At 35.4% G+C, this 17,957-nt stretch overlaps 5 protein-coding genes and 1 long non-coding RNA gene across 6 annotated transcripts; 4 read left to right on the top strand and 2 right to left on the bottom strand.

The window, feature by feature from the left end:
* The first annotated feature begins 2,281 nt into the window (after positions 1–2,281).
* On the top strand, positions 2,282–5,902 carry LOC144850712 (melanoregulin-like). The gene is made up of 5 exons (XM_078708109.1): positions 2,282–2,426; positions 2,844–3,018; positions 3,789–3,879; positions 5,062–5,228; positions 5,591–5,902. Exons 1-5 carry the CDS (start codon positions 2,356–2,358, stop codon positions 5,675–5,677), a joined length of 591 nt encoding a protein of 196 aa, XP_078564235.1. The 5' UTR covers positions 2,282–2,355; the 3' UTR covers positions 5,678–5,902.
* LOC144850700 (uncharacterized) lies at positions 5,903–7,582 on the bottom strand. Its single transcript, XM_078708083.1, has 3 exons — positions 7,554–7,582; positions 7,376–7,446; positions 5,903–6,939 (listed from the first exon to the last, which is right to left on the bottom strand). The coding sequence occupies exons 1-3, from the start codon at positions 7,565–7,567 to the stop codon at positions 6,098–6,100; spliced, it is 927 nt and encodes a 308-aa protein (XP_078564209.1). The 5' UTR covers positions 7,568–7,582; the 3' UTR covers positions 5,903–6,097.
* A 770-nt stretch (positions 7,583–8,352) lies between these two features.
* Positions 8,353–9,640, top strand: LOC144858738 (uncharacterized). Its single transcript, XR_013616658.1, has 3 exons — positions 8,353–8,609; positions 8,992–9,100; positions 9,315–9,640. It is a non-coding gene; the product is annotated as an uncharacterized LOC144858738 (long non-coding RNA).
* A 1,327-nt stretch (positions 9,641–10,967) lies between these two features.
* LOC144836054 (melanoregulin-like) lies at positions 10,968–12,598 on the top strand. The gene is made up of 3 exons (XM_078691234.1): positions 10,968–11,034; positions 11,737–11,835; positions 12,361–12,598. Exons 2-3 carry the CDS (start codon positions 11,747–11,749, stop codon positions 12,596–12,598), a joined length of 327 nt encoding a protein of 108 aa, XP_078547360.1. The 5' UTR covers positions 10,968–11,034; positions 11,737–11,746.
* A 169-nt stretch (positions 12,599–12,767) lies between these two features.
* Positions 12,768–14,127, top strand: LOC144850720 (melanoregulin-like). Its single transcript, XM_078708121.1, has 3 exons — positions 12,768–12,931; positions 13,054–13,217; positions 13,591–14,127. The coding sequence occupies exons 1-3, from the start codon at positions 12,847–12,849 to the stop codon at positions 13,711–13,713; spliced, it is 372 nt and encodes a 123-aa protein (XP_078564247.1). The 5' UTR covers positions 12,768–12,846; the 3' UTR covers positions 13,714–14,127.
* Positions 14,128–14,392: 265 nt separating this feature from the next.
* On the bottom strand, positions 14,393–17,881 carry LOC144850561 (uncharacterized). Its single transcript, XM_078707859.1, has 4 exons — positions 17,551–17,881; positions 16,850–17,262; positions 15,311–16,493; positions 14,393–15,004 (listed from the first exon to the last, which is right to left on the bottom strand). Exons 1-4 carry the CDS (start codon positions 17,750–17,752, stop codon positions 14,844–14,846), a joined length of 1,959 nt encoding a protein of 652 aa, XP_078563985.1. The 5' UTR covers positions 17,753–17,881; the 3' UTR covers positions 14,393–14,843.
* Positions 17,882–17,957: the final 76 nt, after the last annotated feature.

Raw genomic sequence — 17,957 nt, 5'->3', positions numbered from 1 at the left:
AAGCCTTCTCGCTAAAGTTCTAAGAAGATCAAAAGCTATCTTTGAAATCACTGCTTGGACCGCGTGCTCTGCCCCCAAACACAGGAAGCGTTTTATTAACCCATTTTGTGTCTTAATTTGTAGCCGGAACCACGCCCCCAAAATTAAGTATCCGTCACTTTAAGCTTGAGTGTTTGAAAGTTACCGATATTCGTCATATTATTGTTCTTTTAAATTAGAAGATTACGCAATTTTAGTACAATCTCGTTAACAATTACAAAAGGAAATCAATGTATACCTTAATTTCCACCATGAGACATAATTTACCCAAACATTCAAAAATACCCAAACATTCAGAAATACCGACTTAAATCCAAATGCTGATTCTTCACAATGAGGTATAGATACGGTAACCATGTGCTCCAAGAAAATAAACAAGGCCATATACATGGCTGCAGTCGCGTGCTCATGTTAATGTTTACCGACCAACCGACCGACCGACTGACCAACATAGTGAGCTGTAAAGTCGCGTTGCACGCGACTAAAAACCGGAAGCAGGAACAAAGTTGTACTTTAGTAAAAACCTGTAATTGTTTGTGGAATGGATGTCATAACTGTTCAAGTGGCCTTTCTTGCTGTAATTTGTTAATTAACACGAATCAATCTCAAATGGTATTGTTCTCATATCAAATTTAAGCCAAGTTTAATTATTCTGATTTGTATTAGTTAAGTATAGTTTTATATATTTTGTCATTTTTAAGAGGGCCCCTGAATATCAGCTGGCCTGCGGGTTCAGCTGGAAGGGTTACCCTCTATAAATAAAGTTGAAATAAAATAAAAATAAAATCTGAACGACTGTAGTAATTCAGCCAAGTCTGTTCATTATCATAATTATTCCAGTAATCTCTAATTGATGTTTCCTATTTGAATAAAAAATTCGTAATGATGATGACAGCTGTTAAAAAGATATGCATTTTTTTAGTAATGTATCTAAAATAAGAGAAATATATAAATGTGCATATATAAATCCAAAGGCAAATTACTGAAAAAATGACAATGCTGTGGGTATCAGTGGCTGGATCTCAATGGAGATACAAATAAAATAAGCACTGAAAAAATGACAATGCTGTGGGTATCAGTGGCTGGATCTCAATGGAGATACAAATAAAATAAGCACTGAAAAAATGACAATGCTGTGGGTATCAGTGGCTGAATGTCAATGGAGATACAAATAAAATAAGCACTGAAAAAATGACGATGCTGTGGGTATCATTGGCTGGATCTCAATGGAGATACAAAATAAAATAAGTACTGAAAAAATGACAATGCTGTGGGTATCAGTGGCTGGATCTCAATGGAGATACAAACAAATTAAGCACTGTAAAAAATGACAATGCTGTGGGTATCAGTGGCTGGATCTCAATGGAGATACAAAAAAAAAAGCTTTTCGCTTTTTTTTGGTGCATATATATATATTATTATATTTATAACAGAGAACGATAATAAAAGTGGGACGAACCCACACAAGACAAAAAAAATGATGATGACAGCTCTGGGATATCTTCCAGATTTCTTCGTCATCAAAAATAATGTTCCAACGTTTGCTAAGGACCAGTAGACACTTTATTGGAACATATAAGAAAATAATGGAATGTTAATTAAAATACACATAACCTGAAAGGAATAATTAAAAAAATATGACGGGAGGAATTCCATAAAAGACAGACAGATTTGAAATATTTTACTTGAATAGCTTTTGTGGGATTGACTATTTCCTTAAGCTCTGTCTACACTATCAAACTTTATGTGACAAAACAAATGTGATGAGCCCATATATGGACATGGTGATGTCATATCACTACCATATTTGGGCAAATCACACTTTTTTTGTCAAACTAGTCTGATAGTGTAGACAGAGCTTTATACGAGGCATTGTCTACTTTAATGTGTCATGAATACGGGATACTTTGTGTTTAGTAAGGTTTCAACATGCATAAGTATATATAAGTGACATTTGTAATATATTTATTAACCTAATGACCAGTGCTTATAACTAATTAAGTGCTCCCTTTCTAATCTTGGTTATGACCACATATTTTAGACAGCTCAGACATGTACATTGTTAATATAATGATTATGTTCAGGTCCTTAATACAATTAACACACACAATACACTGTATTATTTCATTGTTATCGTGATTCATACTAAACCTACTACCATCAAAACAAAGTTGGTATTTAAAATATGATATACTGCAACGTGACGTAGTATCTGAGATTTTAGACTTGCTGGTACGAAAACCTAATGTTGGCGACAATGATGGTAAAATTTGCGTGTAAACCGTTGGTTATATTTTGAAGTTAAAAACAACGAAGATGTTTACGGTAACTGGATGGTGTTGTCTTAAAGGAAAATCACACTCAACAGAAGCTACACCATTATTATAGTAAGTACCTATACCTAGTTTGAAGTCTCGTATTTAAAATTTCTTTTCCATCAAATTGACTCAGGCCTATAACATTTTGAGTTGATAGCCAGACCACTGTATCGTGGCCTAATATTTACTAGTAGGTATAGTGTTTGTACAATTTTACCTTAATGAAAATCATATGTCGATTTAATCAATGATTTTTATCTAAGATGACTATACTACTCATTGTAAAATGTACATTAGGCCTTCCCATGGATAAGGTAATAAAATCGTAACCAAAATAATATGTGTGCGTTTATTTTGAATCAGCTTTGGAACATATATCGATAAGATGACTAACTCCCCATTGTAAAATTGTACATAGGCCTTCCCATAGATACGGTAATAAAATTGTAACCACAATAATATTTGTGTGTGTTTATTTTGATGCAGCTTTGGTACATATAAACCTGATGAAACAAAAGTGCTACAACAGCCTACCAGTGAATTAGAAAACGAAATCAACATATGGAGTATCCCGGATGATTATACGCACATAGAGGCAGACGATGACAGAGAATTATACGAATTGATACAGCAGCAATCTGGTTTGCCGCCAGGTTCACCGGTAAATATACTATATACACATTGATGAAATGTCACTTTTACGATACAGATCTTGTCGCGAAGTGACAATAGAGTGACAAACTATATTATCTATCAATCTATCAAAGCATATCAAAAGTGTGATGTGCCCAAATATGGTAGTGATATGCTTAAATATGGTAGTGATATACCCAAACATGGTAGTGCTATGACATGTTCATTATATGGGCACATCACATTTTCACGTAAAGTTTGATAGTGTAGGCAGAGCTTAAGATTGACTATTGCTTTAAAATTCCACTTTCAAAGTAATAATTTATTTCGTCTTTGGCTTTGATTCAAAATCATGCTCGGGTATTCTGACGCATTTTCAAATATTACAATCACCGCAGCACGACTGTAGTAGGTCTATTGTATTTCTCGCCTACATTCAGGGTTGACATACATTTATCTTACAATTTAATTGATAATCTATTATACTAAAGCTCTGTCTACACTATCAAACTTTATGTGTATCAAACTTTACTAGACAAAAAAGTGTGATGTGACTAAATATCGAAGTGATATGCCCAAATATGGTAGTGATATGACATCATCATGTCCATATATGGGCACATCACATTTTTGTCACATACGGTAAAGTTTGATAGTGTAGACAGAGCTTAAGTCAATAGTATTTCTCGCATAATTAATGCTATAAGCCTTAGTTAATGTGTTTAATGTTGCTGGTTGGATCAATCATGCTTGATATAGTATATAAAAAGTAATACTGAATTACAATTATCTTTTTAGCAATATAGTGACGTAGAAGCAAAAATAAATTCAATTCGTGCCATCAGAAAAGAAACACAAAAACGATGGAAAGCAGTGCTGCAATTATTAGGTATGTGAGACGGTGACGTCATTGTTCTGTGGGTAATTTGGGATGAGTTCTACTGTCCTATCAACCAAATAACTGGCAATCATAGTCTTTTTAAATTTGTTTATATAAATATATTATCTTTGTTGTTATATTTATGTGTTTACAATGCAATACATATTTTATTTTGATTAAAAAGGATCCAAATAGAAATAAGCTAATAAGCTCTATGGGCTATCAAGGAAAATCTTTCATAAATGTATTTATTCGTAATGTCATCCTTTGTATGTCTTTTTATGATGATTTTCCAAATCAAATCAAGTAAAAATATGCAAAGACAAAAATCATTGGATTAATGTACATATGGTACTTTAACAGTATATCTCACACTTTTATGAACAATTACATTCACGAGTAACAATGTAAAATATGCAGTCCTATTATATTAGTCAAGTGATTATGTTATGTGAATATTCATTCATTCATCAGGCCTTTTGCCTAATAACTTGAACGAGGCTATTCCGTACCTTAAAAGGGTACTCTACCGTGAACTTTATTTGGTGTTCACACTCTCTTAAATAGAACATGTATAGAGAACAAACAAACTCTATAGAAAATGAGAGTGACTTTGTTGTGGAACTACTAACGTTATGAATACCTTGGTATAATAATTATGCTTACAGTATTTCATCAAAGGTTGCAGTTGAAACAGAATTGACATTTACAAACAATGACGTATCCCATTTGAATTATTATTTTAGCGACATTATGCATACATCATGCAATGTAATGAATAATACAGGTACAACGCACGTTAAGGGATCGTACATTTAAATAAACACATATTTATTTTACTATAATAATTTTAAGCAATAAATACAAGCATAGTAAACGCTAACAACGCATTATTAGCGTTTCTACAAATAGACCATCTTTGTATACTCAATTCACTACCCTTGGACTTTGAATATTATATTTTACTCAACAATGTGAGATTTAATCAGCTATTTTGGAGGTGGGGATAATACAGTTTTGAGTAGACTCAAGTCTGTATTTATTGTCTTGTTTATGTTATTGAGTTGCAAAATGTCTACAGTTAACTATTCAATCATTTATTTTGTATAATGATAAGCGTAGTGGCATATAAAACCAATCATAATACAACCTAATCTTAAGATTAATGGGTTTTTCATCTAAATTTTATAGGGTTCTCAAAAAGTGTTGAAGATTTGGTCTCAGTAACCGGTCTTGCTACATCAGCCATGCGTGAGGGTATATCGCATGAGACATATCTACTATTCCATGAACTAGAAGACGAAACTGCAATATTTACTGAAGGAAATAGCCAACCGGATCGGTACCTAATAGTAATGGTAAGTAAAAGCAATGATTGCGAACTTGGCTTATAGTACTGAGTAGTAAAACAATAAAGCTCTGTCTACACTTTCAAACTAGTTTGACAAAAAAGTGTGATGTGCCCAAATATGGTAGTGATATGACATCATCGTGTCCATATATTGGCACATCACATTTTTCTTAAGTTTGGTTTACATTGGATGTTTGTCCAGTTCTAGAGATGTTGGCCTTCTTTTAATGTGTCTATTTTGTGTTATCAAACTTTTTCGATTGAGATACACAAAAGCAACGATTGACTTTCAATATACAGTGCATATCTTTAAAATATAGTTCATTAGCTAATGAGACAAAACTTTTAATTGAATGTTACTTTTTACAGAATCGTTTGGTAGATCTTGATATTGGCAAAGACTTTGTAAAAATGGCAAAAAGAAGTTTTCCAAGAAGGCATTTACCGAAGAAGTGATTTCATTATTTATTATATTACAAACTGCTTTAAAATAACAAACTTTAATTTTCGCTACAAATCTTTATAGTATAAGTACTGTAAATGTTATTGGATACGTTAGCTTACAATGGAATGCCTTCACTATATTTTTATTAAACATTTTGGAATGTATTCTTTTGTCAGCTGCCATTAACTGTGAGAAAAGTTTTTAAGCTTGGTTCCCACTAGAGACGCAACGCAAGGACGTACGCGCAACGCAAATCAATTGACTAATCACAAGCAACAGTTGGAATATAAGCATTTTATTGGTCAATTCGCTTGCGTTGCGGCTTACATTCTTTCGTCGCGTGCTAGTGGGAACCAAGCTTTACGTTGCGTTACGTGCTTGCGTTGCGTCGCTAGAGGGAACCAATCTTTATCTGATAATACTAATGTATGTTAATCATTGCGTAATTCATCAACAAGCCACAAGCCAGTCTTCTTGAATCTTTCCACTTTGTTATCGTGTCCAATCACCCAGTTATTATGCACAACCACAGCTTTGTTCCTGTATGCAATCCTCGAATCGTTGAAAAATAACTGTCCGTTGGGAAACTCATCTGAATTTAAAACCTTCCGTTTCAATGTACTTGAATACGATTTATAAAGTAATAAACCATTTAGAATGGTCTGATCATTTTTTTTACTCTTCACATTCAATTTCAATGTCTGCTGAGTCCAATCCGTAACGAAATTGTTTACGAGTTTAGATGAGCGAAAGTACACCATTCCTGCGCAGTATGCAACGTGTTTCTTAAAGAACATATCTCGTTGTAGAATAATATCGTAGTCTCCAACAAGATGTGGAAAAGGATCCTGTAACCAGACTGTGTCAACGTCACAGAAGAACACGTTTCTACCATGTTCAAGCTCATCTAAAATGTACCCTGGACGTCTGTAAACAAGCTTCTTATATTCTGGTGTGTCGTAGACTAATTTGTTCTTGTTGGTAGATTGAGTCAAAGTACCTTTACGAATAAACGTTGTTGAATCGTTATACGGTAGTAACGTCTCATATGCCTCTTCGTCCTCTGCCACCAGTATGATATTAGGATGTATACCAAGTTTTTTAATTGATTCCAACCAATTTATTGCTATGTCTAAAAATCCAGAGTTTGTTGAAGTTAAAACGACAGTTTTCCTCATGACTTCTCCATATTCTTTGGTTTGCTGTGATGGATTTCGGGGCACATTGGCTGGAAATGTATCATCTTTTGGCAGTATTTTTACGCTATTATCCACTACAAATATAAGTTGTAATAATAAGTACATTGTCTAATATCTATAATGTAACCTGAATGAGAAATAAATAAATCTCTTTTCTTAACTGATGTTTTAACTGATTTCTTTAGTAATAATACGGCTCATATAACGAATGTTAATGTCTAAAGCTCTGTCTACACTATCAAACTTTATGTAACAACAACATGTGATGTGTCCATATATGGACATGATGATCTCATATCACTTCCATATTTGAGCACATTTTTTGTCACATAAAGTTTGATATTGTAGACAGAGCTTTATTTTACTACTGAGGCATCCTCACATTTTGTTTTCTTTTACAGTTTAAGAATTAAATGCTGTACCGCCAATTTTACTAAGATCGAGTAAGCATTTGCTTCTCGAAATGCAAGTTTCATTGTAAATTTTTAAAAAAAATATTGTAATACTTACAATCTAAATAAAAGATTACTATTATTGATAAAGTAATTATCCCCAGAACAGTAACGACACGCATCTTAAATCTGTCACAGAAAACAAAAAACTTAATATCTAAACTGTTTTTAAGCAACGGTGTTATTTCATAAAGAGCATTTTGGTGAGTAATAAAAGAAAATATGAAGAAACTTACCGGAAAGATACCATTCTGTAGCTTCCAATTTCTAAAAGTAAAAGATGGAAATATGAAACATTGAACGAAGTCTAGAAATCTTCTTAATGAAAGTACACGTTCACGTATATCGGTTCTTTTCTGTTATTAGTTGACTTAATTTCGGTGCAGTGTTAAAATACAGTACAATAGGGTATTCACACCTTTATATACAATTCTAAAGAAGGCCAGTGACGGCATTGTCTGTTCGGGTTCATGGTTTGCTAAACACTACAACAATGTTAGTACAGCCGAGGAACGAATGTAAATACGATTTGATTTTAAGGTAGTGTAGGTGAACACTGTAAAAACTGGCGTTGTATTTTAACACGTTGTGATGTTTAATTATCAACGGTAGGTGTTAAAATAGCATATTATTAACACTTGGTGTGTTATCAGTGCCGTTAAATTTTAACACCATGGTGTTTATAACGATCATTGTATTTTAAAATAAAGTTTTACATGGGAAATAATATACATAGGCCTATGCTATGATAGGCCTTATTCATTTTAGTGATTTAAAAACATTGGTAAACCTATGAATATGAATTTCAGAGCTACGAATATCTCAGATTTTTTCCTGTTTTGTTATATTTACTCCGTAAAAATATTTTATTAACGCATGACGTTTAAAGTACTCGTTGAAGTTTCTCACTGTTTAACGCATAGCGCTTGCAGATAAGTCACATGATCACGCGTCGCGCGCGAGCGAGAGGCCGGCCGGTTAGAGATTCAGGCGCCATTGTTTTCCATTGGTGAGGAGCGAGAGAATCGGAGATCACAATCACTAATCACATCAATCTTCTTTCATCGTATAGGTAATTGTTATCTGTATTTTGAACTACTGATAGTTTTATCATGTTTTGGTCGTAGTTCGAAGTGAAGGATATTTGTCATTATGGCCTAGCTAGGATCTCCTATTATTTAACTGTAACATAGATTAGGCTAGGCCTGATGGACCCGTGCGTTCGCCATACTACTTTCTTACACACCGCCGCGCGCGCCTTTTGGCGCATGTCCTCTCTCCCCGAGTTTATGGTCCGGTCGCATTTGAACAGTCAGACATTAGAACTAGGCCTAGGCCGGGTATATAGGCACTAGCTAGGCTATACTAGTGTTCAGAAAATCTAGGCTTGGCCACCTATAGAATAGGCACTAGGCTAGGCCTATTAGAGTATTAGTATTATTATTATTAATATGCCTGCCTACTCCTTGCCTGCCGGGCTACCTAGCCTATTTAAAAATAAATGGGTCATATGACCAATTCAAATTTGAGCCCCTACTAGCTAGGCCAGTCTACTTCTAAGGTCCATACATTTTTTTATTAGTTTATCAGGCCCCCCGCGAAATTACGATTTTTTAAAATTGTTTTTAAATTGTTTTTAATTTAAATTTTTTTATTAATTTATTTTATTTTGAGGGAGCTGAGGATGATTCGATTAGACTACTAGACATCCTGGAGAAGAAGGTTGCTGTTGTCAAAGGGAAAGGTACCAGATCCAAGACCGTCATGACAATGTTGGAAGTAGGTGATTAGCAATAACACATTGATTTATGTATAGTTTGATTTTCGCTCCGAGTCTTAATTGTGTAGCGAGCTATATAAAAACTGACATATTATAATATTAATAAAATATAATATCCTCCTGACCATGCATCAGTTAGATATGCCTAAAAGTGACTCTCAATCAAATAAAATAACTGAAAATGAAATCAATTTACATTTCCTTATATTTCAGGTAGAGGAAATAGACGTATCCGATGACGTTCTGGCTGAAAAGCTTCAAGACAAAAGTCCTCTTGCCCTACGCATTGTGTGTATGGACGGCAGTACAAAGATATTTATTGTTGGTGAAGGGCAGTTTATAAACTTTCAAGGGCACACTGTTCCAAACATTCTCTACCAAAGTAAAAAAACGCAAAGCAATGATCGCATTTACAAGATCTGAAACAGTGACAAAAATGATTGTTTTTTTCATTTTTGTGTTTATTACAGATACTATTTAAGAGTACTTTAACACCATTCTGTATATAAACATGTTTTAGCATTAATAAAGTGTTATCCACTCATAAACGTGTATATGTGTTATTTCTTTTAACGCCTGAACGTGTTAATAATTTGGAACTTTAACACCTAAACGTGTTAATAATTATGGAAACATTAACACTTAAACGTGTTAATAATTTTGACATTAACACTTAAACGTGTTCATTAAGTGTTATCCGAAACGTGTTAATTTTAGCGTTTAAACATTAACACTACTTTTTACAGTGAACTTGCCTGACTTCCTCTTCCATATATTGACTGAAAAGCTATTCTATAGGCCTAACATTAAGCATTGCTTTTAAGTTACAATATCAAGGAACTGATAAATTGAGAAGTCTCTCGAAATTTTTCCTATAGACTGTAGGCCTACTTTGGCACACCTACTTATGATTTGCTTGATGAAGCATGATATTATACTATAATATCATGCTTCATCTATAATATAGTGAAAAGTAGAAGACACCATTACGATTATTTAATGTAAAAAAGTACAATAAATTATACTTAAAATATGCTTACCTAATCAAATCTGAACAAAAATCAATATTGGTCTTGGTAAAGTGTTGTGACAGACGAGACTAGATAATTAATGGTGTCAATCTCTTCTTGATAAACCCATTTGTGGACCTTTCTACATATCTTGAGGGCGCGCTTTATCGCGAAGAGGTAGTTGTTTGTACTGTGTATATATTTTTTTAATCTGTCAACGATTTTAACTTCTATATGAATTTTATATAATCATTGTAAATTTATAGGCCTATATTATGTCATTTGAATATTTAATATTTTATGTGTTGTACTCTATGTATGTTTTATCGAGGGCCCTAAATGATCAGTTCTATTAGGAACTGGATAGGCTACCCTCAGTAAAGATGGTAATAAATAAATAAAAAAATAAATAAATAAAGGCTAGGTAAAAATTAGGCTAGTAATAAAAATAATTAGGGGTTCCCGAATATTGAAAATACATCGAAATGTGAAAGTAACCAAATAGAATGATGTTTTATATCTATATTTCTGCATTAGTTACTATATGAGTATTATTATGTTTACTTTATTTCACGTTGATATATCTTTATTGATGTGATGATGTACTGTTCTTTTATAATCCTTCAATATTATGTGAAAATAAATCAAATATTTACTCGATTGGTTCTTTGTGCCGTATATTACTGATTTCTCTTAATCAGAATTTCATATTGGCCTACGCGGATTTATCAAAACCGTCTCGCTTTCACAATAACTTTCGATTGAAGTACAAGAAAATAGTGAGGTTTTGATTTCAACTACATCAGCAATGGTATAAAGGCGCACTGTCAATCTTAATACACAGATACAATTTCTTAAGTGTTGAATGTGTCTGAATGTTACATTGGTAATGATGTCACAAAATGTCCAAATTACCTGATGTAACTACTGATCCAGGTGGGTATAATGGGTATAGTGTTCAAAGTTCGTTGTAGCATGTGATATGTTGGCTATCACAAGCTCGTGATAGTGACAATATATTGAACAACGATACAATCAAAGCGATTACGGTACATTTTGAAAAATAGAAGTCGTCAACATTACAGGTATGTATTTCGAGGGAAGAGTGATATTACACTCTTCTCTGGTATGTATCTATCCACTGCGGATATATTCTACTTTAAATGTGCCAACGTTGTACACAATGACTTATATAAGCCAAATTATTTTACCAACAACTTGTTGAACATTTTGAACAAACAGTGATTTTCAACCTTCGATCCGTAAACATTACAATAGTATACAGTACCTTGTTTGAACGTTAAATAAGGTATAATTATTATACTTTGCTGTGTTTAGTACTGATTCTAATTGATTACTAATTACCGATGGAGGGTAACATAAAGTTGTGTTTTATGAAATGGAGGAGTGTCCATATAATAATCCTTTAATCACATTAAAAGTTAAAGATACAAAACTCTGCTAAGTTATTTATAAACATGCGGAAATTCCAGTCTTTATGAATTACCGGTACATACATCTAATTGTGTTGTTTTATTCTGCCTTATAGCATAAATTCTTTAATGTTTCATATAAACAGATTACGCTAGTATAACTTAAATGAATTGATTTCCGCCATTATTATGTAGAAGTCGTACAAATGGATTTCTGTTGCTGTCCCAGTGACTATCGGCGGTCTGTGACGCCACCATATGAAGGCAGTACAGAGGAAAGACGTGCCCTAATTTCGTGAGTAGGCCTCCTACAAACATTTTACTTTATTTGAAACTGATGTGTATGGTCTGACTAAGCATTCTGAAGCAGAGGCGTTAGAGGGTGCCCATTATGGTATCGCTCAAACGTTCATAAATTTCTGCGTAAAACCTTGTTTCTCATTTTTTGATGCTACGCAACGTCGTAGGAGAAACGCAAGAAGTGAGTTGACCAATCACAATCAACAGTTCTGGTGATCCATCACGTCGTGATTGGTCAAATAAAGGCCAACTCAGAGAGTGCCGTGCGACGGGGCCTGACGAGTCATCTCGTCGAGAAAAAGTTAAAAATAGTGTTTAATGTTCTCCCGACTACCTAAAAACTACGCCCGACGCTATTTCAAGACGACTCGTCTCGTCGGGATTCAACTCACACAGCACCCACGAGTCAAGACGTTTCGTCAGGCCTCGTCGTACGGCGCTGTCTGAGTTGGCCATACTTGATTGCGCTGCATCCAAGTGGGAATCATTAAGCTTTAAATAAGTTTCTCTTTCCATTTAGGCCTGTTGGAACTCGTTATTACGATGAAGCCATCACTCATACATCTAACGATGACGAGAATCTATGGAGTGAGCCAAATGACGTCACACATATGGAAGCTGACGACGATCGACAATTATATAATTTAATTCAAAGGAGAGAGAATGAAGAAGAACCTGGGTCACAGGCACGTTCCAATAATTTAGCTATTTTTATTATTCTAACACCGATCTACATCAATGGCAGATTGATACTATAGAATAGTGGGCCCCAGCAATAAGGTTTATCTCAAATAGCGTGCGCGACCAAATGATGGGAAGGGCTTGGGAGTAAACGTCACGACGCGTACGTACGTGATTTGTTTCTACGTATGCTTCGTGACGTTTGCTCCCACACCCTTCCCATCATGCATTGTGCAATGACGTTCCTCGTGAAATCAAACTATTTGCGATAAACCTTAAAATAATATATATTATTTTATTTTTATTATTGTGTTTGTAGGAATGGATGGATGTTGATATTGAGATAAGCAGAATACGATCTCGGAGACTAGCTGTTCGAGAGCGATGGAAGAAAGTCTTGGATCGCTTAGGTAAGCTACGTTTGTCCGTCTTTCCCCTTAAATCATCTGGAATAACTAACCTGACCCATATACGGTATAGAAATTAAGCAAATAATACTAAACCAAAACATAAAAAATTATTCATTTTGAAGGTTTCACTGAAGATGCTAAATCACTTCTCGTGGTCACCTCGTCGTCTGCGTCAAAGACGTTAGGTTCTGCACAAAAGGCGCGCCAACTACACGACACGTTGGCCACGCAGACGTCAATCTTCCTAGAAGACGTCACACAACCACAACGGTACACAATCATATTAGTAAGTTTCACCAAATAAATTACCGTAAGATCTGTAAACATTTTATTAGAACCAATACTATTATTACATGGCTTTAATATTTAATCCCCTTAAGCTCTGTCTACACTATCAAACTTTATGTGACAATAATGGTGATGTGCCCATATATGGACATGATGATGTCATATCACTACCATATTCGGGAATATCACTACCATATTGAGCACATCACACTTTTTTTGTCAAACTAGTTTGATAGTGTAGACAGAGCTTTACACTATAATACTATATAACTGAATGTGTGAATTAATGTATGTTTGATTAAAATAATAATTTTATAACATGCAAAATTAACAGATGTAAATAGTATATGCTTGTGTTTATTCAACTACAGGATCGCTTACTAGATCTGGATGCTGCAGACAACTTTATACGCATCGCAAAGAATATGTACCCACCAGAAGAAATGACGATGACGTCACAAATTGTAAATGACTCTGGGTTCCTGACAGACTGATAACATGTCGAATATTTTCCCAGTGAAAATCATCAAGCATCATCAACTTGCAGGAAAACGAATATTTCCATTCCAGTTTTGTTTTGTCTATGGACCCGTATCAAAAAGGACATGAAATGTACGGACATATATTCTCACCAGAAGGATAAACTAGACTTCGTTTGAAAGATTTTTCACTTAAGTTCAATTCAGTGGGTTAGCTGCGCATATCGCATAGTTTGGGTTCTTTTACCATTACCTGAACCGCCTATGTAAGTTCAGTTAAACCAACGTTTCATATGCCATGCAACAACTGCAGGAATTTTATTCATTTAATGAATATTTTAGTTAGTATGACTGCAATAATTATTATATTGCGTGGATCGAAGAAGTCTACCGGGACGCGACTTTTTTCGTACAAAATTTGGGGACTCATTGTGAAAGATAGTCGAACTACTTTCTAAATATAACTAAACCTAACCCCCCAAATAATCTGTCTCTCTCTCACTATAAAGTAAAAAGAGATTTCTCATGAACCCCAACTTATGTACGAAAAGAAATTTCGCTACCGGGACAATGGTCTCTTCAATGGTTAGTCGACGTTGTACATGTTTCATTTCTGAAATAAACTGAATCAAATCATCAACAAGCGTGTAGTGTGTAGTAATTATATTATTAATAGTACCAAATCACAAAACTATTGATTATTGAACAATGCAAAACATTTATTATAACAACTTACTAATACAATACAAAAACGTTCATTCATTCATTTTACAAAATTCATTTGAACAGTATATAACAATTTCACCATTTATTACATCATCACATACCATATCAACAATATTTTTATCTAACCCTTGTTTTATCATTTTGCTTTTTTTAAACCTTATCTAATAAAAATAACCACCAATGAACAGTTGATTAAAGAGAATTGAGAATGAGTGAATCGAACCAATCATTGGACTGACTACCAACGGGTTTTAATGAAGTGCATGTATTAAATACACTTTATTAAAAGTGCATTTTTGTGTATTTGAAAATAGATTTGAATATAAATACATTTGAAAATAATAATTAAATACATAATATAATCTTATATAATCTTATATAAATATAATATATTTCACTATACACTCGATATTTCGTTTCTAAATTTGGCGGGAATCGTCTTCGCCTGCTCGCTTTGATTTATGATGATAACCGTCTGCTCGCAAAGATCTACACTCTGAGGGCGCTGCACTGCATCCGAATTTACTGCTTGGCTGTCGAGCAGATTCGCTCAGTTTGTTTCCAGGTTTACGAAGAGGAACTGAAAATAAAATAAACAAATTAACAATTTGAAAAAAATATGGAAAAATTTGGTTTGTTATTAGTGCATAACGGAGTGACGAATCACAAATGATGGTTTTGTCGAATTACGGACGCGTTGCGTCCTGATAAGCTTAGTTTCCACTAGAACGCAACGCAAAGACGTAAGCCGCAACGCAAAGACGTAAGCCGCAACGCAAGCAAATTGACCAATCAAAAGCGATAGATTATTCGAATTGTCGGTTGTCAATACTTTCTTGCCTTGCGTCCTAGTGGGAACCACGTTTAAAAACCATTGTTCACTTACGTGTAACCTTGATTCCAGTTCTTAGACTAGATGATCTGCCGGAAGCTTTTAAACTTCTTGTCGCCGGTGAAATCGTTGTTCTTTTGGCATTGATAGACTGATGAACCTTACCACCCAGAGTTCCCGTTGGTGACACCGACTTCCTTTTTGAATCTCTAGGTGGTTGCAGAGAAGAAGAGAATTTGCCTTTTGACGATATCGTTGTTTGTTTTGTTGAAGATTTGATTCCTTTCTTGAGGTTAGGTTTTGGGGGAATATTGTTTGTTTTCTGAATACTCTGATAGGTACCGAGTGGTGGTCCAGTTTCAACTGATATTTTACTTCCGGTTTGACCGTTTTTCGGCGAGTAGGTTGCCTTTCCATCACTAGAGTCACTGGTTTCAAACGCCGAGTCCTTCTGCCCTTCGCTGCTGTTGCTCCCTGTGCCATAAGGCGACAATCCTGTATTTCTCAGCTGATCAGCAGTTTGCTTAAACCCCCTTGTATAGGAACTGATGACGTCAATCTCATCGCAAGTAGTCCGCACTTGATGCGTTTCGGAAGTATCGCATGAATTTTCAATCTCGGTGCTAATTTCGCATGTATCGTCGGTTTCGTTGGTTTTCGACATACAGTATCTAGCCTCATCATCTTGTATAGAGTGGAACCCTACTGCTGTGTGGGACGAATCGCCCTCATCGTCAGAGCCTACGCTGGTGTTACTTTCGTCAGCAGAACTTCTGTCGACGAGGATTGGTTTATAACGAAACATCTTTTCATCATCGTAACTCATCCAGACGCTATGGAGATGTTGATCATGAGTAAATGTGGAGTCATCGGATATTGCTTGATCGTCTTCGGAAGTTAATACAGTATCGTTTGGGTTCATCCTGCGAATCTTACATCCGTAATTTGAGAATGGCAACATCGGAGATGGTGGCCGAACATTTGTCGGAAGTTGTCGAACTTTAGGATCGCCGCAACTAACGTACAAAGTGTTTTCAAGAACCGCCTCCATGTCTGGGTTGTAGTTCAGGTAGCTGTAACTGTTGTCCAGTGAGATTGTTTTCATTAACTTGGTAGTCTCCTCAAGCGGCGTAGACGCAACGGCAGCCGTCGCAAAGTCTCTCGCGGTATCATTCGATTGCAACGTCACTTCATTCTGGTTTTCTTTGTTATTGTTGCCAGGATCTTTCTCGCTTTTCTAAAATAAAATAAAAATGAAATCGGGTTAAAGGTGTACTAACATACAAACGTATGGTCGATAGTAGTATCTATGTTAATGCCTGGTTCCCACTAGAGACGCAACACGTAACGCAACGTGAGGCATTTGACCAATCACAAGCGATGGATTATTCGAACTGTCGCTTGTCATTGGTCAACTCGCTTGCGTTGCGTCTACGTCCTTACGTTACGTTCTAGTGGGAACCAAGCTGAAGAGAAAGTGTGTGCGTGTGTTCATTGTTGGTACCACACGCATCCATACACATACGGTATCCAAACGACCGGAATTATAGAGTGGCATCTTTTCTAAACTGAATAAAGTATACAGTGACGCACCTGGGGTTCATTCTGATGTTTTACAGTATTTGAAGGCATTAACAATAACGTCGGAAGCATCGACGAAGATCCTTGAGTGCCACACAAGATATGAGCTGGAGTTTGAGGAGTATTGCCAACAAAGTGATTGTTAGGAACTAAAATTAACTGAGGTGGTTGTTGTTGTACAAGTTGCAACTGCTGACCGGGAGCAAACTGGGGATGTTGTAAAATATGGAACTGTTGGTTAGAAGAAGTGGACTGCTGTAGAAGTTGCAACTGTTGACCAATGTTGTTGTTATTTTGATGTAGATATAGAGTTTGGTACGGCATCATCTGCTGGCCAGGTATCATCTGCTGGCCAGGTATCATCTGCTGGCCCTGCATCATGTGTTGACCCGGAATCATTTGTTGGCCTTGTATCATGTGTTGACCTAAAACATAAACAAGTTATTTATTTGACCATATAAAGCATGCACGCATGGTGTTATTTTAAATATTTTCAGACTTATATTAGGAAGAAAACATGACTGCGGTTAAAGCGCAGTAGATTTGTATTTTGTCGAAACAACATCGACGATATAAATCCTCTAGACAATAATTGTCGACATCAGAAACAAATTCAGAAACCATTCAGATGACAGTTAATATTGGCAGATAACAAATTTATATCTAGCATAGGCCTACATAGAACCGTTAAACATATTACTATGTTGTCCTACCTTGTAGAAGCTGCAGCTGTGGGAATTGCTGAAAGCCTGGAGTTGTTGGAGCAAGATGCGACATATTTGGCGTTGGTGCAATTTGCAACAATGTAAGGCCTGCTGTCGTACCCGGTAACCCTTGCTGCTGCTGCTGCTGCTGCTGGTGGTGGTGGTGGTGGTGGTCAGGCGGGGCTGCATTAGCTGTTTGTTGATTAGCCATTTAGACTTGTTATTAGTTCTAAGAGTCGCAGCAAAAAATGTGATTTCGACAACGGTACTAGGCTAGCTCAACGCGTGTCAAGAGATTACAAGTCTGAATGTAACGTATTGTAAGAACTGCACCTGTGTAACATTCCATCTATCAGTATGCCGCCCTCTTGTATACGCTAATTGTCATTCCAGAAATTCATGAATATTCAATACTA

The sequence above is a fragment of the Antedon bifida genome, chromosome 1, assembly GCF_963402885.1.
Source record: "Antedon bifida chromosome 1, ecAntBifi1.1, whole genome shotgun sequence".
Taxonomy (NCBI): Eukaryota; Metazoa; Echinodermata; class Crinoidea; order Comatulida; family Antedonidae; genus Antedon; species Antedon bifida.
Note: the sequence above shows the minus strand (reverse complement) of the source record. Positions and strands in the feature narration are given on the sequence as shown.